Genomic DNA, 22,382 nt, shown 5'->3' on the forward strand with positions numbered 1-22,382 from the left:
CGGTCCACCTAGCCCAGTATTGCTGACACTGACTGGCAGCAACAGCTCTCCGGGGTTTCAGGCAGGACTTTTTCCAGCCCTGCCTGGAGATTACAGGGATCAGTTGACCAGGGAAATTCTAGTGAAGAAGAGGAAAAAGGAAAAACAGACCACAGAAGAGGTTTGACAAACCTGCCCTGTTTAAAATGATGGGGTCCCCCTTCCCAACGAAAACCTGGTCCAGTTTCGGAGAATCTCTCAGGATTCCGGGGGAGGGGCTAAAAGACCAGTATATTTTAGCTGAAAACTCTTCCTGCCAGTAAAAAAACAGGTAGGAGAAAAATGATAACCTTTTAGAAGAATTGGTTGTTAGGGGAAAGGGGCGTGATGCTTCTGGGGGCTTCTGCGGACCCCAGGTGGGCCAGGATTGCCCCCAGGCCAGAGTTTCTGCTTTAAACAGTGTGATGCAATGCGTTTTTGCTACCCTGTCTTCAGTGGGACTTCTGCCTAGTAGGTTAAGACTGCAGCCGAAATGCATCTTTGTGTTAATGGTTAACTTCTAAAGTTGGGAGATGCTGGTGCTTAAACTTCCTGGGAAGACTGATCAAATGCCCATTCCTCCTTCTTGTCCGGCACGATATAGGGGTGAGGGGAAGGCACTTGGCACATGCCCAGAGGCAACTGTGTTCACACGTTCTGGGAGAGTACACTAGAGATCGCAGGATGGAGTTACACCCTCCCCCCTGTCCCCAGGCTGCCCCAGTTCAAATTAAACTCTGCTTTGGGCTTAGTTCATTAAGAGCACTTCCTGGCCAAGCCCTGTGTGGAATTGCATGCAGCCCAGTAATTTCACCGTCGTCCTGATCCCCCTGAAATCTTTTTTTTTGCTGCGTTTCGACTCCTAATGTATCGTATAATGTCCTCCCCCCGGGGTCTCTGCTCACACCCTGACTTCCAAAACATGTTGCTGTATTGCTACCAATAACAGCCCGTTTTCGTCCGCCACTCCTTCCAAATTCCCGAAAAGCGAAAGGTGGCGGCCGGTTCTTCCGAACACGTCGGCCTGGATGTGATTTTGGAAGGCGGTCCTTCCGAGAAGGCAGGCGCGTTTGGCCGCCGGCAAATGTTGTTTCCTTTTTGCTCTCTTCTGTCCGCAGCTGACCATGAACGACTTCAGCGTCCACCGGATCATCGGGCGAGGAGGCTTTGGAGAAGTTTATGGCTGCCGAAAAGCAGACACGGGGAAAATGTAAGGAGCTTTCGCTTGCATTTATAAGGCGAGAGAAGCCGTAATGCCTCTGGACAATCCTGCCAGCCACTCCACCCCCCACCCCCACCCCCAGCCTCCAAGCAGCAGGAGGAAGAGGATTGCGGTACTGTGTATTTAATTGTCCCAGTTCCCCCAGGGGTTTGAAGTACATCTCTAGTTTGAAAGGGCATACCATTTCCCAGTTCTGTCGTCTGTTGTAAGTCCTGGCTAACCCAAAAAAGCCAACAGCAGCTCAGTGGGTGGGTGGGTGTCTTGGAGGCCTGGGGAAGGAGTATTCTCTTCCATGAAGGTTTCCCTGGACTCTAGTGGGCTTACCAAGTTTTAATTTTTATTTATTTATTTATTTATTTATTTATTTATTACATTTCTATACCGCCCAATAGCCGGAGCTATTGCCTTGTAGCAAAATGCGGCCTGCTGATTAATTCTCTTAAAACTCTTTTCCTTAACCCTGGGGTCTCCCAATGGGTTATGCCCGCGGACGCAACCTCTTTGCACTCTCCATGTTCCCTGCCGTCCCTGATCTTTAAATTCAGCGGGGAGGCTGCTGCGTTGCAAAGCAAAGGGCTACCCTCCAGCGCCATCTCTGTTCGGGTGGCCAGAAGGGTGGGTTTGCGTTTTGGTGCTCCGACCCCATCTCTGGATTGTACCGGGGCAGCGGGGCAGCGATTGCAGGCACGGTTCAGGAGGCAGGGGGCCAGGCAAAGGGCCCAGGCTCGTGTGGGTCCAATGGCGTTCCCTGATCAGGGGTGCCCTGGGCTCCTGGGGTCTCTAGCTGCTCCTCTGAGGAGGATTCCTCAAGTCGGGACGTGGCAGAGGATGGCAGAGAGCGCTGGGCAAAGCGCCTTCCTCAGCGACTCGCCCTTTTCAGGTACGCGATGAAGTGCTTGGATAAGAAGAGGATCAAGATGAAGCAAGGGGAGACGTTGGCCTTAAACGAAAGGATCATGCTGTCCCTCGTCAGTACCGGCGTGAGTATGTCGCCGTCCCTTCCACGTATCGGCTGCCGAGGAGCGACGGTGAGAGAAGAGCTCTTGCCCTTCTTCCAACTCTTGCCCTTCTGCTCTTCTTCCGAGCTTCCCAGAGGCCTCTGGCTGGCCGCTATGGGAAAGCAGACGGCTGGACTACATTGGGCCGTATTTATTTCTTTTTACATTATCCTCTATTAAAAGCGTTTTTGCCTCCTGCTCCTGAACCCAAAAGGCTCCCGGAGCAGCATACACGCAATCGATAAAAACGATTCGCTTCCTCCCCGCAAGCTTCCAATCTAAAAAGTCATGATGCAAAAGGAAAAAGGGACGGGTTGGGAAGAGGAAAGAAACAAGCGGACTTTTAAGCAGGGCTGGTGGAATGGCCCGGCTTCCCATCTCGTCTCCCTGTCTTGCAGCCTGCAGGGTGGTTACTGGTAGTTCTAATCAGACCCTTTGATCTGATCCAGCTGCAGGGCTCTTCTTAAACTCGTAGCTGCGGCAAAGTACTTTATGTACTAAGGAAGCACTAAATAAAGTATAAAGTTCCCGCCACAAAACTGCCCGTCCCCTGCTCTCAACATCTAAGGTCCTCCTCTGGGTGCCTACTCTGAGGGAAGCTCAGAAGAGGGTGACAGAGGGGAGGGCCTTCTCAGTGGTGCCCCCCCCCCCCAAATGATGGAATGATCTCCCTGATGGGGCCCGCCTAGTGCCAACATTGCTATCTTTTCCGCGCCATGTCAAGCCTTTTTTCTTTTCCCAGGCATTTAGCAGCATGTGATGGGATTTTAATTGATCCCGGATCTGTGTTTTAGATTTGGTTTTAGATGTATTTTGTCTTTGTGTGTATTGTCTGTTGTTTGTTTTTATGGTTTTAAATTTTATTTATTTATTTATTTATTTATTGCATTTCTATACCGCCCAATAAGAGCCTCGTGTGGCGCAGAGCGGTAAAGCGGCAGTTACTGCAGCCGAAACTCTCCCCACGGCCGGAGTTCGATCCCAGCGGAAGCTGGTTCTCAGGTAGCTGGCTCGGGTCAACTCAGCCTTCCATCCTTCCGAGGTTGGTAAAATGAGTACCCAGCTAGCTGGGGGAAAGGCAATTGCGACTGGGGAAGGCAACAGCAAACCACCCCGCTACAAAGTCTGCCAAGAAAACGTCAGCGAAAGCAGGCGTCCTTCTAGGAGTCAGCAATGACTCAAGTGCTGGCACGAGAGGGTCCTTTCCTTCCTATACCGCCCAATAGCTGGAGCTCTCTGGGCGGTTCACAAAAATTAAAACCAAAGTAAAAAACAACAGTATAAAACCATAATATAAAATACAATATAAAAGCTCAACCAGATAAAACCAGCAGCAATGCAAAATTACAAATTTAAAACACCGAGTTAAAATTTATTTATAGACTGTTAAAATGCTGGGAGAATAAAAAGGTCTTCACCTGGCGTCTAAAAGCATATAATGTCGGTGCCAAGCGAACCTCCTTAGGGAGCTCATTCCACAGCTGGGGTGCCACAGCAGAGAAGGCCCTCCTCCTGGTATAGCATTTTTAATGTTTTAAACTTTGGTAAACCGCCCAGAGAGCTTAAGCTATGTGGCGGTATAGAAATGTAATTATTATTATTAATAATAACAACAGTAACAGCAGCAACAATAATAATTAATAATAATAATAGTGGTGGTGGGAGAGGAGGAGAGGTATTTCAGTGCTTTTGTCTTTGCGTGTCCTGAATGCATAGCTGTCACAACGGTATTTGGAGAGGCAAGTTCCATGTTTTATAACAGCCCCGGCCTATGACCCAGTATAGTTACCATCACATAATGAAAGCAAAGCATTCTACATGCTGAGCGTCCCTGCCAAATGCTCCTCTCTGGGCTGATTAGGAAACAGCCGTTGAAGTGGCAGCATCTTCAGAGAAGAATAACCTCCTTACGTCAAGCCCCAAACAGCTCTGATTGCCATAGTTACTTGAGATGCTGGCAGGAAGGTTAATTTTTTTGTTCCCGATGACAATTCTGTTCCAGATTGATTCACGGTTCCCTCTTCTGTGTAAACATGTTAGAAAACGAAAGGAGGGGTGGAGGAGCCCTTCGGGTAGGGATACGAGACGGTGAAGAAATGGATCTGATTGGGGCTCCTCTTTGCCCGTCTCCTCCAGGCGGCCTATGAACCAGAGTGGCCCACGGAGTTCATTTGAGCTTTGGCCCGAAAGGGCTGGGGTCTGATGCCATTTCTGCGAAAGGCGGTCTTTTTAGGCACTTCCTGTGTTAAGGCCTTCAAAGGTGGCCGTGCCGTGATGACAGAGGTACAGGGCTTGGCCCTGCGTCTAGTGAATGATACAGCAGGGTCAATTTCAGGCTGTCGCCCTTCTTTAAGGCCCCTGTGGGCAGGCCCACCGGCGGCGAAGCAGCTTTTATCACTTGCGATTGGGCAGGCGCAATGACAAAACCCACTTGCTGCTGCTCAGCTGAACGGTGACAGATCGTGTCGCTTCTTTGCGGGGTGTGAGAGGTCCATGTCCTGGCCTAGCTTGGCGAGAGGCTCCCGGGGAGACGGGGTTGCAGCGGTGGCACTGCCTGGAGAGGATGGATTGTGCCTGATGTGGCAAGGTCACCTCGGATGGGATAAAGGTCAGGTTAGGCTATGCAGGTCCCAGCAAGCAAGGCAAAGCCTTTCAGGACCCTGGACAGTTCACTGGCTGAAATGCGTTCAGGAAGAGCAGTTGTCTCAGCAAGCTGCAGAGGCCCAAGGTCCCAGAGTAAGGGATCCTGGGTTACTGGATGAAGCCACTGCTGAGTCGTCCTCTGAGCCACAGGGAGGGACCAAGGCCGGAGTTTGGCTGGGGATAAAACCCTGCGGAGGAACCTGGGACTAGAGGGAAAGGAAACTTTGAGCTTTTAGCATCAAAGTGGTTAATGATGATAACGATACTTGGCATCAGGCTGGCTGAAAGGGTGCACAGAGGGCAGCGAACCTAAAAGCAGGGACCTGGGTGAGAGGCTTGAGTAGAGGAGGGGGCTGCAGAGGGCCTGAAAGAGGAAAAAGGGTCTGTGGGCCAGAATGTGAGGGGCGCCCAGAAGATGGCGGCATTTGCCTGTTGCTGATCCCACTCAACCAATACACCTCGATGCCTCATCTTCTGTGTAGTCTGGTACTTCCTGGGTCTCCATGTTCCTCCTGTTGTGCTAGACTTCCTCCTGGGGTGAGGGTGCTTGGCGTTTCGTGCCTCAGAGCGCTCCTTCGCCCTTTGTTTGGCTTCTCTTCTACCAGTTCACCCCCCCCCGTTCAACCCCCCCCCCCCCCAAGATCCCTTCTTTCATTCCCAGTCTCAGAAGAGCCAACCTGTCCATCCCCCGTCGCTTATCTGAGCATGCAGAGAAACGAGTCCCGGACCCGCTGGGCGTCCTTTTCACAACGGGCCTAAAGGCCACACAATGCTAGTGAAGCCGAGGGAAGTCAAACAATGCAACAGACGGCCCCCCCCTTGTCAAATATATCACTCCTTGGGAAGGAGGCTCCATTGTCAACGGCAGAAGGAGAGATTTGCAACAGGGGCGATTTGAATGACGCATACACAGAGAGACAGGGAGAGATGCAGAGAAGCCTTAGTGTCCGGGGGCTTGCGGGGAACATCACCCCCCCCCCCGCTTTCCCCAGCAAAAGGGTTGAATCTATGCTTCCGATTTTCCCAGCCCCAGGGGCAGAACTCAACTGTGTGGCTAGCTCTGTGTGGCTTTTGTAGCCTGCTTCCTCACCTTTTCTAGTCCCCGCTCAGCTACGGAAACCCAACTGGGTGACTTTGGACCAATCGCAGACTCTCAGCCCAACCTACTTCACAGGGTTGTTGTTATGAGGATAAAAATGGAGACGAGGATTATGTACCTTGGGTTCCTTGGAGGAAAAAAGCCGGGATATAAATGCAATAATAAATATATATATATATATATATATATATATATATATATATATATATATAAAATTACGCTTTATTTATTTATTTAGAGTATTTTTATCCCTCACCTCAGCCAAAAGGCTCTCGGAGCGGCTTACAATGTGTCAATAAAGAAGACAGTCCCTGCCCTCAGGCTTACATTCTAAAAAAAGACATGACACACAAGGAAAAGTGTATGGGGAGGGAAGAGGGAGAAAATAAAAAGATATTAAGGAGACTGCTTAGGCTGGTGGGAAGGCCCTGCTCCATCCTCTCATCTCCCAATGGAGGGGCAAACCAACAGCTCCTTCTTCCCCACAAGGTGAAGATGTTAGCCCTGTGGGGGGGTGGGGTCCAACTGAAGAAGGCTCCGATGGTGCCTGCCTGCTCCAGTCTCCCTCGCATCTTCTTCCCCACAGGGTGAAGATGGCAGTTAGCCCTGTGGGGGGGGGGGTCCAATTGAAACAGGCTCTGATGGTGCCTGCCTGCTCCAGTCTCCCTCGCCTTGTTTCACAAGAACTCTCTGGTCTCTCTCCCACCCTAGGACTGCCCTTTCATCGTGTGCATGACTTACGCCTTCCACACGCCTGACAAACTCTGCTTCATTCTGGACCTGATGAATGGTAAGCGAGCGAGCGAGCGAGCGAGGGTTCTGGCACGTGGCACCTGCATGGCCGTGGCCCGCTCTCAGCTTGAAATACGTTGATGCCAGTCGTATAAAACTCCTGATGCTTAGGAGTGGGATTTTAGTGTTTTGCTAAACCCTTTTTCTCCTCTTGAAATTTTCTTTTCTCTTGAAATAAAGTTAAAAATAAAGGCTGCAAAAAAAAAAAAAAAAAAAAAGAACAGCAAGAAATGCAACAGTGCAACGAAATCGCTAAAGAAATGAAGGAACTCGCTGATTATAATGCCTGGGGTGCAGTCCTATGCAGGTTTAGGTAGGAAAATGTCCTACAACTCTCAGCATGCCCTGGCTGGCTGACTGAAGCATGCTGGGAGTTTTAAAGCACCCCCCCTGTCTAAACATGCATAGAATTGCACCCATAGTGTGTCGCCAATGCGCTCATGGCACAAAACTGGTGGTGCCGCGGATTGAATTGGGGGCTTTCAGCCTACAAAGCCGGTGCTCCAACGCTGTGCGCTGCCTCTTTTGCTCTTAAGGTGGAGATCTTCATTACCATCTCTCGCAGCACGGGGTGTTTTCCGAGAAGGAGATGCGCTTTTACGCCACCGAGATCATCCTCGGGCTGGAGCATATGCACAACCGCTTTGTCGTCTACAGAGACTTGAAGGTAATCCAGGCTCGGAAGAACGAAACGGCTCCACAGCGCCACACGCAGCAGAGGGGGTGAATAAGGCCAGGAGCGTCAGATGGAAATTGCAGGCTGGTTTTGAGGCGGGCGTAGCGGGCGGGGGGAGTTTTCAGTTCCCAGACGGCAAAGGCGAATGCAATGGAATCACTGTGCAGAATAATTAACGTTTTGTTAAATGGCATCTGTTGCTGTGATTACCATTTTTATGGCGCTGGGTCTTGTCGCTGTCGCTTTCCCAAGAGATATTCTAGAGGCAAGAGGGATTTGGCAAAGGAAAAGGCAGTTGTTTTGTAAACAGCGCCTGATGTGCTAGTTCCATACGACAGGACATCCAAACTGGAAAAATTAAATCGTTCATTGGATAAGCTTAGGTAGGCAAAAAATCCTGCAAGCTTCTGAGGTTTCACAGAGTTCTTCATCTTTAATCTGTGCTTAGTCTAACTTTTTAGCATCCTCTTGTTCTTAAAAGAGGAAGGCTTTATTTGGGGGGATTGTCCCTACGGAAGACAACCCTCTGCTGCGTTTAGCACAGGTTGGTGTTAGTGCTCAGCAAGTCCATTTTCTGTGTGTTTGTGCATGCACGTGCGAAGTTGGGGAACTTACCCTGCTGCTCAAACGTTTCTTTGTTTCAGTTGCTTAAGTAACAGGTGCTTATTGGTGTGCTTCTAGCCGGCAAATATCCTCCTGGACGAACACGGACACGTCAGGATATCTGACCTGGGGCTGGCTTGCGATTTCTCCAAGAAGAAGCCCCATGCCAGCGTGTAAGTACGGTCCAGGAACCGCTGAGTGCAGCCGTGGCCGTACGGCTCTCTCTTTGTGTGACCCCAAGGGCTGCTGTTGCGCAGTGCTCCTTCCACAGTGCGGCCATCAGGGATCACGGGGAGCTGCCGCCCTCACGCCCTTCGCCTTTGAGGCTCCACTCAGGGTGCTGGATTTAAAGCAAGGCTCTTGGGCCCAGTTAACCGAAGAACCTCAGAAGAGCCCTGCTGGATCAGACCGAGGGTCCATCTAGTCCAGAACTCTGTTCACACAGTGGCCACCCAGCTGCCCATGGGAAACCCAGAAGCTGGGGAACATGGGTGGGAGGGTGCTGTTGCACCATGTCCTGCTTGTTCATCCCTGACCACTGGCTGGTTGGCCACTGTGTGAACAGAACGCTGGGCTAGATGGACCCTGGGCTTGATCCAGCATCAGGGCTCTTCTTAAGTTCTTATGACATGGTGCAACAGCACCCTCCCACCCACGTCCCCCAGACACTGGTGTACACAGGCACCCTGTCTCTGATACTGGAGGTAGCACATAGCCATCAGGGCTAGTAGCCCTTGATAGCCTTCTCCTGCAGGGATTCATCCAACCCCCTTTTAAAGCCCTCCAAATAAGCGGCCTTCACTACATCTTGCGGCAGTGAATGCCATAGTTCAACTACGTGCTCCTTCCTTCTGCTCTGAGAACAGTTGAGTTCAGCAAATGCATCAAGAGAGGGACTTCCCCACTGGCTTCCTCTTAAGTAGGAAGCCTTCTTGGGGCTTGGCTGAATTCTCACCATTTTTCAGAATTACAGCCAGAACAGAGAGGCCGCTGCCTGTGTTCCTATGATGTCTGTTTACTGCTGTTGCTCTCTCCCTGAACGCTGGCATTTCCGGATTCTAATTTGCACCTTTTTGACCCCTTTGCTCTCAGGGGTACGCATGGCTACATGGCCCCTGAGGTGCTGCAGAAGGGAACGGCCTATGACAGCAGCGCTGACTGGTTCTCCTTGGGCTGCATGCTTTTCAAACTTCTCCGAGGGTGAGTCCTGCTATCTTGCGTGTGTGTTGGCAGGGGTGGGGGTGAAGGGGGCTGTGCGGAACAGAAAACTTCACTGTCTTCTGCTGTTTGGATCAGCATCCGTGAGCATCCCACACTAGAGGCCTTCAAGAGGCAGCTGGACAGCCATTTGCCAGGGATGCTTTAGGGTGGATTCCTGCATTGAGCAGGGGGTTAGACTTGATGGCCTTAGAGGCCCCTTCCAACTCTACTATTCTAAGATACTATGAATGCTTCACCCATCTGCCCACTCTGGAGTCTAGAAGGGGAGTCTCTTCCAGCCGTGGATCAAAACCCAGTAGTATTTTTACCACTTAGCAGCCATGGACCAAACACAGCCGTGTACTTACCACTTAGCTAGGGTGACCCTACGGAAAGGAGGACCGGGCTCCTGTATCTTTAACAGTTGCATAGGAAAGGGAATTCCAGCAGGTGTCATTGTTATGCATGCAGCACCTGGTGAAATCCCCTCTTCATCACAACAGTTAAGGCTGCAGGAGCCCTGCCCTCTTTTGTATCTGGTCACACTAAGCAGGGCTCCTTCAGCTTTAACTGTTGTGATGAAGAGGGAATTTCATCAGGTGCTGCATGTATACACCTGACTCCCTTTTCAATACGACTGTTAAAGATACAGGAGCCCGGTCCTCCTTTCCATAGGGCCACCCTGTTGGAAATCACACTCTATTCCAGAGATAAGCAGAATTAGCAGCAGCTCTCAGTGTAGGACGCAGCAAAGACTCAACTCTGCTATTCTATGATTCCCTCCCACCCAGCTGAATTCATGCCAGTGCTTCTCTTTTCCTTCTTTCTCTAGGCACAGCCCTTTCAGACAGCACAAAACCAAAGACAAGCATGAAATTGACCGCATGACGCTCACCGTGGTAAGCATGTTTAAGGATTCTTTCTTCCTTTCTTTCGAACACGTATTATGTTGCTTTTCAGGTGTCAGCAACCTCTCAAAAGTAGTTCACAGTTTTCAGTAATATTAAAAGTAAGTGCCCAGCGAGCTTTTCCTGGGGAGCATTTTCCAAAGTTTAGGGGCCACGACAGACAAGGCCCTGAGGACATCTGATCCAGATGTCCGTCTGAGGTTATCTTTCCCTTCTAGATGTGTCGGAATACAGCTTCCAGCATCTCCTGGCCAGCCATGCTAATAAATCGATTGAGCGACATGATAAAATAAACTGCCCAGAGAGCTTCAGCTACGGGGTGGTATATAAATGTAAATAATAACAACAACAACGTGGCCAGCAAGACAAAGTGTGGTTGGCAGTCCACGGTCCATTCATTAAGCCTCAACGCTAAACCTGATTTGCTTTTCCCCAGAGGCCAAATTCCAGTTCTGAGCGTCTGCTGTTGCTTGGCTGGTCAAGGTTGTTCTAGCCCAGAGTTTTCCAAACTGTGTGTCACGACATATTAGTGTGTCAGCTGCATTGTGTAGGTGCGTCACGCGAATGTAACGAGAAACCTCTGAGTCTGTGTGAAATAAGCAATACCAACTTGCCTGCATTTTTACGCAGCAAAGGTGCCGATCGGTATGGTGCACTAGTATATTCCCCTTCCGTCGTATCTGTGTATGCACACCGCGGTCGAGGGATCATACCGGTACTGCGCATGTGCAGTATGCATAATCGGGTCGAAACAGCTGATTCCGCGTCACTTCCGGTGACGCGGCCGCACCTGAAGTGACGCATTCGAGAAATTCCATGGGTCCAGTTTTTTGATAGAACACCGTCTCAACCGCCGCTCGATCGCAGCTCGACAAAATTGGTTCACTGTGAAAAGTCTTGGAAATGTATGCTATTGTCTTGCAAATCATATATTTTAAAAAATATAAATGAAAGGTTTTCATGGGATATGTTGTGTCCCCCATACATTTCGTTATTACAATGTATGTATGTGTCCGTATCTCTTATAAGGGGTTAGTTTAACCTCCGGTTTGCTAGGAAAACTGAATCACTGTGTCGTGAAATGACGCCTGTCTAAAAAGTGTGTCACCAACATGAAAACTTTGGAAAGCTCTGCTCTAGACCCTCCACGCCTTCTGTAACGTCTTGCATGGGTGCCCTCTTTGCCTGGGGAGGTTTCTCTGGTTTCTTTCCGTTGCGAAGTCTCTCCGGAGCAGCCTTCCTCAACCTGGGGCGCTCCAGATGTGTTGGACTGCATCTCCCAGAATGCCCCAGCCAGCTGGCTGGGGCATTCTGGGAGATGCAGTCCAACACATCTGGAGCGCCCCAGGTTGAGGAAGGCTGCTCCGGAGGATCTGTTCTTGGGGCAGAGGGTGGGTTCAACCCGCTGACTTCCAGCCCTGTTTTCTCCCCGCTAGAATGTGGAGTTACCGGATTCCTTTTCCCCCGAACTCAAGTCCCTCCTGGAAGGTCTCCTCCAGCGAGACGTGAGCAAGAGGCTTGGCTGCCAGGGAAGCAGGTGAGTCCCAAGTGGAAGAGTAAGGGCTTCAGGGTGTCAGGAACCGTGTTTCCTTTCAGCCTTAAGGAGAGGATTGAAAGAACACGCACACACACACACACACACACACACACACACACGGCTTCAACATTTCCAGACATTTTTCCTCTCTCGTCTTACATAAAAGTCTTCCTATCGTGCCATTTGTAGAAATAATTTCAGAGGAGTAAAGACCATGTAGCAGTATATTAACGCCTTGACTTAATCGTTTTATTTATCATTCTAAAAGGAAAAAAAAATGGTAGTTTTTCCTGGACATTTTTGGGGATTGGACCTGGGACCTTCTTTCTGTGCTACTGACACAGGGCCTCCTCCTTCTTAACAGAGGTTTTCCGCCCTCTCCCCCCATTCCTAGAAATGTGCGGTCTTTTTAACATTTCATTAAAATATATCGCCCCTGTTGCATGCCCTGAAACCATGTCTGCCTTCATGTCAGGAGCTGCCTCTTTTCAGCGTGTAACACCTTTGCTGAGGGAACTGCACTGGCTGCCTATTCGCTACCGGGCCAGGTTGAAGGTTTTGGTACTAGTGTACAAAGCCCTAAACACCTTGGGACCAGGATACCCGAGAGAGCGCCTTCTCCTCTCTCAGCCTCCCCTGCCACTGAGGACGTCAGACGGCCTGCTCCTGGTGGTTCCATGTGGACCTTTGGCCCGATTGGAATCAATCAATCCAAAGTTTATTGTACCAGCCGAAGTCCATGACAAATACATCAAAAGAAAGCATCCATACATATATACAGTAATACAAATACCTCGAAATTACACAGATAACTTGAAATTTACCATTACTAAAACTCAGCTTTCGCTCAGCAGTCTGAATCTCCGTGGCAATTTATGGCAATTTCGTCTCGTTCTCTCTTCCTTATCTTTTTTGCTGCCAGAGCAAACAAAGCCACTTTAAATGTCCCATAACTGTTGGTATCACTCAGAAGAAAACGAAGTGTTTCTGCAAGGGCATTCCTATATCCACGTGTTAACAAGGGTTTCGGGAATCTCTCTCTTGGGTCCCTGTACAGAGGGCAAATTAACAAGTAGCGAACAATGTCTTCCACTTGATGTTGGCCACAGATGCATAGTCTACGTTCAAATGGCACCTTGTGGTACCCGCCTCTCCCTTTGGGTCAAGGTGGGGAACAACATTAGAACAGGAATCAATACATCTTAAGAATTCTTGATTTTCCATTGATCTGGATAGGCCCGCCGGAAAAGGCTAGTCTTTAAAGCTGCCTTAAAATCATACAGAGAGTTAATTTTACGAATCTCCTCCGGCAGGCCGTTCCACAATCTGGGGGGCGACAGAAGAACAGGTCCTCTGGGAAACTGATGTCAGCCTAGTTTTAGCTGACGGAAGTAAGTTCACCCCAGAGGACCTGAGTGTGCGGGGCGGACTGTATGGGAGAAGGCGATCCCGCAGGTAACCTGGACCCAAACCATGTAGGGCTTTAAAGGTAATGACCAACACTTTGTACTTTGCCCGGAAACTAATTGGCAGCCAGTGGAGTGATTTTAATGTTGGGGTAATATGCTCACCCGTAGATGTACTGGTGACCATCCAGCACTGCAGTTGGCATCACTTGGAATCTCAGATCAATAAAAGCAATTCTTACGGAGAGTGGCTTCAGTTTGGACAAATAGCTGGCTCTGAAATGTTCTGTCCTAGAATCTATCCAAAATAGCCAATCTCTTAGTTGCTTCTTATCCATATCAAGGACGACCGATTGGAGTGCACCAGGAGAAGAGCCTTTAGTGTGGTGGCCCCCTTCCTATGGAACTCCCTGCCACTGGAGGTCAGGCAGGCACCAATGTTAGGCTGCTTCTGGCGCCCCCTGAAGAAGCCTTCCTCAACTGACTAGCCACTGTTTTTATTGGTCCTTTGTTTTTGAATTGAACAATTGCTTTTTAAAAATCTTCTTTCTTTTTACTGTTTATACCAGCCTTCCTCAACCTGGAGCGCCCCAGGTTGAGGAAGGCTGGTTTATACCCATGTGCACTGCTCCGGAATCTCTTTTAGATATGGAGCGGTATAGAAATATTGTAAATAAACAATAAATAAGGATGCTGCGTTGTATTGCTTTCTTAAGAGAATCACGTTCTGGTTCTGTTGTTATTTCTCAGTGCGCAAGAAGTGAAGGAGCATCCGTTCTTCAAAGGGATTGACTGGCAGCACGTCTATCTGCAAAAGGTGAGATGGATTTCTCACCCAGCAGCTGCAAAGGGCCACCTTCAGTCCGGGCTGCCTTCAGAACCGCCACAGGGCTACGTCTGCTCATTGGCCCACTGAGACAAGGGGACTCCTTCCAGAGAGAGAAAAGGGATCCGAAGAGCCCTGGGTCACTCTGTAGAATAAACGAGAGCCCAGCTTCTTTATTGACGGCGTTTCTTGCATTCTGATGGCATAGCAGGGCTTCTGTCGCGTCCTTACAGCCCTGCTGCGGGTTGATCTTGAGTACAAGAAGATTCTGTTCACCTCTCTCTTAAGGGGACACAGAAATCCAGGGTTTGCTGCAGTGTTTGTGTTGAATTTTTACATGGTGGTTCTTCTCTGTTTTTTATCTTTTTAATTTACTCTGTACAGTACATTGATGGTGCTATATAAATAATTAATAATTAATAATAATAATAATAATAAGTGGAATTTTATCATTCGTACCGTACGTCGTCCTTATAGCTTGCTAAAGGGTGCTGTATCCTTTAAATCAGAACTGGGCAACAGGCAGCCCCCAAAATGTTAAAAAAGAGCACACAGAATGGCATCTGGTGTAGCCATTCTGAATTATTATTATTATTATTATTATTATTATTATTATTATTATTATCCTTTTGGCGTTTTGTATGCGATTTCAAATATTGTTTTTGCTTTTCGCTTCAGGGGCTGTGGGAGAAAGGGAGAGATGCAGCCCATGGGGAAAGTGGGGTCAAGTGGGGCGACGTCACCCCACCCACCCCTGTTTTAAATAAATAAAGACAAGGATTCCCATCTCCGCGGTCTGAAGATGTGTAACTCTGTACCCCTTGATTTGCCAGTACCCCCCACCCCTGATCCCTCCGCGGGGCGAAGTGAACGCTGCCGACGCTTTTGACATCGGCTCCTTCGACGAAGAAGACACAAAAGGCATCAAGGTGAACGTTTTCCTTTGGCGTTTCAGGCTAGAAACGACAGGTGGGGGGTTCTGCAGCGGGGCGTGTTCACCCTGCAGTTTTCTGGCTTCACGGCTTGGTTGTTCCACACAGGAAGCCGAATTAAGCAGGTCCTTTAAGAAGAGCTTGCTCATATAACTCAGAGAAAAAAATCTTCATTTCTGAGAGCAGGACGTTTTAACAAACGCTGAGGCTTTCTAATTAAGCGAACTGCCTTTGCAGGATTGCAGTTTGCTACCCGAACCCCCTCCGTTCTTATTCACTACAGCTCCTGAAGAAGGATTCTTTCGAATCTGAAACGTTGAGCTTTTTACATCGTGAAATAATAAAACGTTCATTGCTCATTCGTACACAGCACCAGAGCTTGTGTCTTTTTTCTCCGCCTTTAAGAAAGAGCCCTCACCACAGGCTTTTGGGCTGTTAATGGGCCATCATCATCATCATCATCATCATCATAATACCAGAGAGGTCCGCCTGGCGCCTACATTGTACTCTTTTCGTCGCCAGCTGAAGACCTTTTTATTCACTCAGTATTTTAACACTTAATTTTAACTTAAATTTAAATTATACTGTTTTAACTCTGTATTTTAATCTTATATCAACTTTGCTGTGTGGTTTTATCCTGGTTGCGCTTTTTATACTGTATTTCGTAATTGTGTTTTAACCTGTTGGGTGTTTTATTGTGGTTTTAATTTTTGTGAACCGCCCAGAGAGCTTCGGCTGTTGGGCGGTATAAAAATGTAATAAATAAAAATAATAATAAAATAATAAAAAATAAATAATAATAATATATTTCTTACCCACCTCTCCACTTGGATCGAGGCAGGGAACAACAGTGAATATAAAACACATCAAAACTGATTAAAAGCATAGCATACATGATTAAAACGTCCTTAAAACATCCTAAAAACACTCTAAAACGTTCTAATAGACCTGGGAATGGGAGCGTAATGGTGAGTGAGGGGTGGGTGGAGCTGGTGGAATGTAGGAGATGCAAACACAGCTTTACACTTTCCCAGCCGTTGCAACGATTACCGAGCAAATGGTAACTCAAATGTAACTCATTGCTGGAGCAATGGAGCATCTCCCCTAGGAGGGAAGCTTACAGCAGCTGGGATTGTTCAGCTCGGAAAAAGGAGGCTGCAGAGAGGCATGGTAGAAGTGTACGAAATTATGCCTGGGGTGGAGAATGTGGAGGGGGAGGTATTTTTCTCCTTCTCTCAAAATACTAGAACCCAACGGGGTCATCCCATGAAACTGGTGGGAGATTCAGGACAGGTAAAAGGAAGGACTTCTTCACACAGCACAGAGTTAAATTATGGAATTCACTCCCACAAGATGTGGTGACGGCTTTAAAAGCAGGTTGGATAAGTTCCTGGAGGAGGAGAAGGCTAGCCATGGCTACTAACCCTGATGGTTGTAAGCCTGTGTGCACCAGTTGCTGGGGAACATGGGTAGGAGGGTTCTATTGCACCCATGCTGGTGGGTTCTTGGTCAACAGCTGGTTGGCCACTTAGTGCTGGAATAGATGGACCCTTGGTCTGATCCAGCATCAGGGCGCGTCTGATGGTCTTACGTATGAAAAGTGTATTGAAGACTTGAAACATGCTATATAAATGCTAAGAATCCATGGCTTAGTATTTTGAGGGTTTGGGGAAGGCTTTGGCATAAGGTGAGAGTCTCTTTGAAGACTGATAGCACCCAGCAGTTTTTCTCCCCTAGATTTATTTATTTCATTTCATTTCTCTACTGCCTGATAGCTGAAGCGCTCTGGGCAGTTCACCAAAACTAAAAACGCAAGGTACAGCATGAAATATAAAATCCGGAAGCTTGAAACCAAAATATAAAAGTACAACTGGAATAAAACCAAGCAGCGATGCAGAGATTTAAAATACGGATTTAAAACTGCAGAGCTAATTTATTTATTTATTTATTACATTTTTATAGCGCCCAATGGCCGAAGCTCTCTGGGCGGTTCACAAAAATTAAAACCATAATAGAACAACCAAATGCAGAGCTAAAAGACTAGGATGCTAAAATGCCTGGGAAAAAAAGGTCTTCACTTGGCACCGAAAGGAGTGCAATGTAGGTGCCAAGCGAACCTCCCTAGGTTCGGGGTGCCACAGCAGAAAAGGCCCTTTTCCTGGTATGATGACACGGATTGTCTTAAAAGAACCAGACCAATGATGGAAGGTGAGCAGTTTTTTGCTCTTGGTGACGTCTCTTCTTTTCTTCCCCTGCCTTTCTACCAGTTGCTGGACAGCGACCAAGAACTGTATAAGAACTTCCCCCTGGTCATCTCGGAGCGTTGGCAACAGGAAGTGGCAGAAACGGTTTATGACGCGGTGAACGCCGACACGGACAAGATCGAAGCCAGGAAGCGAGCCAAAAACAAGCAGCTAGGCCACGAGGAAGGTGAGAAGCAGCTCCGGTGTACGCTCTTTGCCTCCGGAATGCGGGGGCTCCCCCGGTACGGATGATGAGGCTGGGCGGGGGCGGGGGGGGAGCCTTTGGGTATTGATGGCTCTTTGTCGCAGAGAAGAAACATTCGAGGCTTAAGTGCTCCTTTTTCAGTTCCGCATTTCATAATGCTTTCTTTGAACTCTTGCACGGCTGTTTTGGTTCCTGAAAAACGGAGGTGTCCAGATGTCCTTCCTGCCAAATTCCAGATGCGTGGTGGCTGTTTTTTTCTTTTTCCTGTGAGCACTGGGACCTACTGTTATTGTTTATATAGCACCGTCCATGTGGCACTTGGCAGAGTACGAGAGAGCCACTCCCTGCCCCAAGGGGCTTGCAATTTTTCATTTAGCAATCCTCTAATCTACAGGAGGCAATGGGGGAAGGTAGGGGAAGAAGGTGCGGTTATTTCAGCAAAAGGTACATAGTCTTAGTGACAGCGTGTCCTGAGGACTAGGGGGTTGAGCCACAGGCTGCATGAGAAATGCAGGCTTTGTGGAGGGTGGGGGTGAGAGAGAGAGAGGGGTGGAGGGAGGTTAGCCTCACGCAGATGCTGGCGCTCCTTCCTATCTCTCCTCTCTCATCTCACACTCTTGCCCCGCTCGTGCTCTTCGCTCCTCTGATGCCATGTTTCTCGCCTGCCCAAGGGTCTCTCCTTCCCTTGCTCGGCTTTGTCCCTTTTCTTCTGCTGCCCCTTACGCCTGGAACGCTCTTCCAGAACATTTGAGAACTACAAGTTCAACCGCAGCTTTTAAAGCTCAGCTAAAAACTTTTCTTTTTCCTCAAGCTTTTAAAACTTGATTTTGTTCTGACTTTATACTGTTAGTTTTACCTTACCCTGTGCCTGTTTGGTGCATTCTCTTCCCCTCCTTATTGTTTTATTATGATTTTATTAGAATGTAAGCCTATGCGGCAGGGTCTTGCTATTTACTGTTTTACTCTGTACAGCACCATGTACATTGATGGTGCTATATAAATAATAATAATAATAATAATAATAATAATAATAATAATAATAATAGAAAGGGCGCAGTCTTTTGAAGGAGCAGGAGGCCTTTTTGCAGAGATGAGGATGTGATGCGTGATGGTCACAGGCAGGGATGCCACTTAGGCAGTTGGTTACTCTCCGATTGCTGGTTTGTGTTCAGATATCGATCCTCCGGGACCGCTGGATTTGCCCAGATTTATCACCTCTTCCTCTCTCATCCCCCTCCGTCCCTCCCTCTCTCTCTGCTGTTCCTCTCTCTTCCTCCACTGTTTCTCCCTCCGCTGTCAAAATTAATGAAAGTGAAGCCACGCAGCTCGTCTGTTTCGATCTATCCTGCCTCCCATAGTGACCAGCCAGATGCCCCGAAAGGAAGCCCACGGACAGGGCAAGAAGGAATCAGGAGTTAGTATTTCAGGGTGCCCAGTCTCTGAACAAGTGTTGGCAGGAGCCGGGGTGGGTGGGTGGCTTCCTACGTAGCCATCGTGACCAGGGAGTTACTGATCAACCTCTGTGAATTTCTCCCATCCCTTTTAAAGCTGCTTTGCCCATCGCAGCATCACGGGGCAGGGAATCATAGAATAGTAGAGTTGGAAGGGACCTACAAGGCCATCAAGTCCAACCCCCTGCTCAATGCAGGAACCCACCCTAAAGCATCTCTGACAGATGGTTGTCCAGCTGCCTCTTGAAGGCCTCCAGTGTGGGAGAGCCCACAACCTCCCTAGGTCACTGGTTCCATTGTCGTACTGCTCTAAGAGTCAGGAAGTTTTTCCTGATGTCCAGCCAGAATCTGGCTTCCTGTAACTTGAGCCCGTTATTCCGTGTCCTGCACTCTGGGAGGATCGAGAAGAGATCCTGGCCCTCCTCTGTGTGACAACCTATTTGAAGAGTGCTCTCATGTCTCCCCTCCATCTTCTCTTCTCCAGGCTAAACATGCCCAGTTCTTTCAGTCTCTCATGGAGTCATAGAATAGTAGAGTTGGAAGGGGCCTATAAGGCCCTCGAATCCAACCCCCTACTCAATGCAGGAATCCACCCTAAAGCATCGATCGGAACCTCTTTGTGCCAGGGACTGCTTTCCGCTTCTCCTACTCTGCCAGGCGTTCTGCGTGCCGATGGTGCCCTATAAATACAACACACCCACACACACCCTATCCCCGGCCCTCCGTTAATGTGGTTTTCCATATTGCCACAGACTACGCCCTCGGGAAGGACTGCATTATGCACGGGTACATGCTGAAGTTGGGGAACCCCTTCTTAACTCAGTGGCAGCGGCGCTATTTTTACCTCTTCCCAAACCGACTGGAATGGCGGGGTGAAGGGGAGTCGCGGGTGAGTTACCATCGCGCGCCCTCCCGCGACGGGGAGGGGGGTGGGGGAGCCCCGCCGCCTCCTCCCCTCTTCAGCTGGGCCTGGCGGGCAAGCGTCGAGGAGACGCGGGAGAGTTCTGGGCAGACTGTAACGGCCTCCTTTTCCCGTTTAGGACGGTTGGCGCACTTACACACAAAAACGCAAACGGGTAAGGCGACGGAACCCTTCTAGCAGCAATCCCCAAAGTGCCACTTCGTTGGCTGTGAGAAGCGCGTAAATCTTCCGTGAGACCCCCACAGGGGGGGAGGGTGGCCGCCACCCCTCTGCATGACTCACTGCTCTGGCATTCCCTCTGTCCGGTCCAGCTCTGCTGAACGGGCTGCGATTGGATAATTCCTTCTTGCTCCCGGAACGGCTGAATGATCCATTCTCTGTCTGCCGCAGAAACGCAAGGCTGGCGCTCTGTTCAGGGCACGTAATTCCTAATCCTTACACACTCCCTAAAGCGATCCCTTTCAGCTACAAGAGTGGAGCCTCTAGCTTTGAATGCTAAAAAAAGGCATGCCACAGCTACTGAGCCTTTGGGAATTGCTGCTCTGTAACACCAGCCCTTGAGGTGCCCTGTAGCAGCTGTAGAAGAGTGCCGTGTTCCTCCCTTCCGGGGAGTCTGTCCACATAGCGCGTTACGTGCCCCGTTGTGACAGTAGCTGCTCCTTTCATTCCTGCTATTTTACTGTTTTTATCGATACGATGTTTACTTGTGAGCCCACTTCTAGCGCACTCACAAAATTGGCTAACGGAACAGTTTAAGGGAAAAAAATCAAATCATATCAAAACATTAAACGATCAAATTGGGAAGAGATCTTGAATTGGCAGCCGTGTAACTGATAATAACGGCAAGCGGTACAACTGATACTGATGAAGGAAGTCAGCGGAGAGAGCGCCCAAATGTGACCATGAGGAGGCCAGTTGAAAGGCGGGTCTGTCTTCATGCCTTGGGTGGATTTATCCCCCCATTCCCACCCCACTTCCCTCCTTTCCTTGGTGAATATTGTACAGCGTCCTTCCACAATCCTGTCCTCTGCGGATGTGTGGGACTACTGCTCCCAGCGTCCCCCGGTTAGCAGTGTTAGCTGGGTATGCTGTATGTTGTAGTACAATACATCTGCAGAGCGCCAGATGTGGGTGGTGGCGGCTGCCATAGTGTCTTCAGGATTCTGCTGTCCATAGCAAAGCAATCCCCCAGTTGGCAACAGAGAAAAAGAAGACGCTGTAATAGCCAAGTTGCTTCATAGAATCATAGAAGGGATCGAGAAGAGATCCTGGCCCTCCTCTGTGTGACAACCTATTTGAAGAGTGCTCTCATGTCTCCCCTCCATCTTCTCTTCTCCAGGCTAAACATGCCCAGTTCTTTCAGTCTCTCATAGAGTCATTGAATAGTAGAGTTGGAAGGGGCCTACAAGGCCATCGAGTCCAACCCCCTGCTCAATGCAGGAATCCACCCTAAAGCATCCCTGACAGATGGTTGTCCTTCTTAGGGCTCATCTACACCAAGCAAGATATTCCACTATGAAAGCGGTATATGAAAGGCAGGAGCCACACGACTGCTTTATAGCGGTATTGAACTGCACTGCAGGATCTACACTGCTGCTTTATCGTGGTACTGGAGTGCACTGACAACTGGTGGGGGCCATGACACGAGTACACCAAGCAGGCTATAGCACTATGAAAGCGGTCTATGGCATGTGTCAATGGGCTCCAGCAGTTGTCAGTGCACTTCAGTACCGCTATAAAGCAGCGGTGTGGCTCCTGCATTTTATATACCGCTTTCATACCACTTTCATAATGGAATATACTGCTTGGTGTTGATGAGCCCTTAGTTTAAATGCCGGCACCGGGCAGCAAATGGGGAGACGGAACAATTCCCCAGTGGCATCCTGCCTTGGCCTGTTTCCATGCTGTCCTCTCTTCCGCCTCTGGAAATGACAGGATGGCTGGTTCGGGAGCAGGATGTCATGAACGGGTTCTCTTTTATCTCCTTTCCAAGTCAGAGAAGGGGGGCAGGGACTTGGGATTGGACATGTGCGATGCATGACCAAATTCCAGAATTTTATTTTTGTAAAGTGTATTTCCCATAAGTGGCATTTGTTTCACAGAGGCATAGGTGGTACTCCGGTCTGAAAACCAACGTCTGTTTCTTCTTCTTTTGGTGCGATACGCTGGTATCGTGGCCTTCCGTCTTGTGACATGTTGAGAAGGTCTTATTGTAAAGCCTTTCCTTCTGCCCCTTCACTAGAACAAGCCCATTGCTTTTGAGCTCCTCTTTCCCCCCACTCTGTAAATGATTTGCAAAACACACACACACACACACACCCAAGTTCAGATAGCAGCCTGGTCAGTTTTGCTCTCTGGCTGCGGTTGCATTGAATGCTGAATTCAGCCTGGATTCATTTTGCTCCCTTAGCAAAATCTGCTGACCATGGAACAGATCGTATCCGTGGAGGAAACCCAGATCAAGGAGAAGAAGTGCATTTTGCTCAGGATAAAAGGAGGAAAGCAGTTTGTGCTACAGTGCGAGGTAACGTGAGGCTGTGTGGTTTTGGTCTGTTTGAAGGTGGGGAGGAAAGACGGCTCGAAACGTAAATTGTAGTGTATTAAATGCTACCTCCGGTATACGAGGCAGTAAGCCTGTGTGCACCAGTTGCTGGGGAACATGGGCGGGAGGGCGCTGTTGCACCGTGTCCTGCTTGTTCAT

General features: G+C 49.0%; 1 protein-coding gene across 3 annotated transcripts in view; it reads left to right on the top strand.

Annotated features, from left to right (window-relative positions):
* The window catches only part of GRK3 (G protein-coupled receptor kinase 3), a 73,075-nt gene that overhangs the window by 44,314 nt on the left and 6,379 nt on the right, over positions 1-22,382 (top strand). For 2 of the 3 annotated variants that reach the window (XM_063143961.1, XM_063143963.1), the window contains 14 exons: positions 1,137-1,228; positions 2,121-2,220; positions 6,692-6,770; positions 7,309-7,439; positions 8,130-8,224; positions 9,144-9,251; positions 10,084-10,150; positions 11,596-11,696; positions 13,853-13,919; positions 14,762-14,857; positions 17,128-17,290; positions 19,512-19,648; positions 19,800-19,835; positions 22,092-22,205. In XM_063143961.1, the coding sequence (XP_063000031.1) occupies positions 1,137-1,228; positions 2,121-2,220; positions 6,692-6,770; positions 7,309-7,439; positions 8,130-8,224; positions 9,144-9,251; positions 10,084-10,150; positions 11,596-11,696; positions 13,853-13,919; positions 14,762-14,857; positions 17,128-17,290; positions 19,512-19,648; positions 19,800-19,835; positions 22,092-22,205 (1,386 nt within the window). The remainder of the gene's footprint in view (positions 1-1,136; positions 1,229-2,120; positions 2,221-6,691; positions 6,771-7,308; positions 7,440-8,129; positions 8,225-9,143; positions 9,252-10,083; positions 10,151-11,595; positions 11,697-13,852; positions 13,920-14,761; positions 14,858-17,127; positions 17,291-19,511; positions 19,649-19,799; positions 19,836-22,091; positions 22,206-22,382) is intronic. The other variant, XM_063143962.1, reaches the window with a different exon arrangement.

This window comes from Elgaria multicarinata, chromosome 18 (genome assembly GCF_023053635.1).
Source record: "Elgaria multicarinata webbii isolate HBS135686 ecotype San Diego chromosome 18, rElgMul1.1.pri, whole genome shotgun sequence".
Classification (NCBI taxonomy): Eukaryota; Metazoa; Chordata; class Lepidosauria; order Squamata; family Anguidae; genus Elgaria; species Elgaria multicarinata.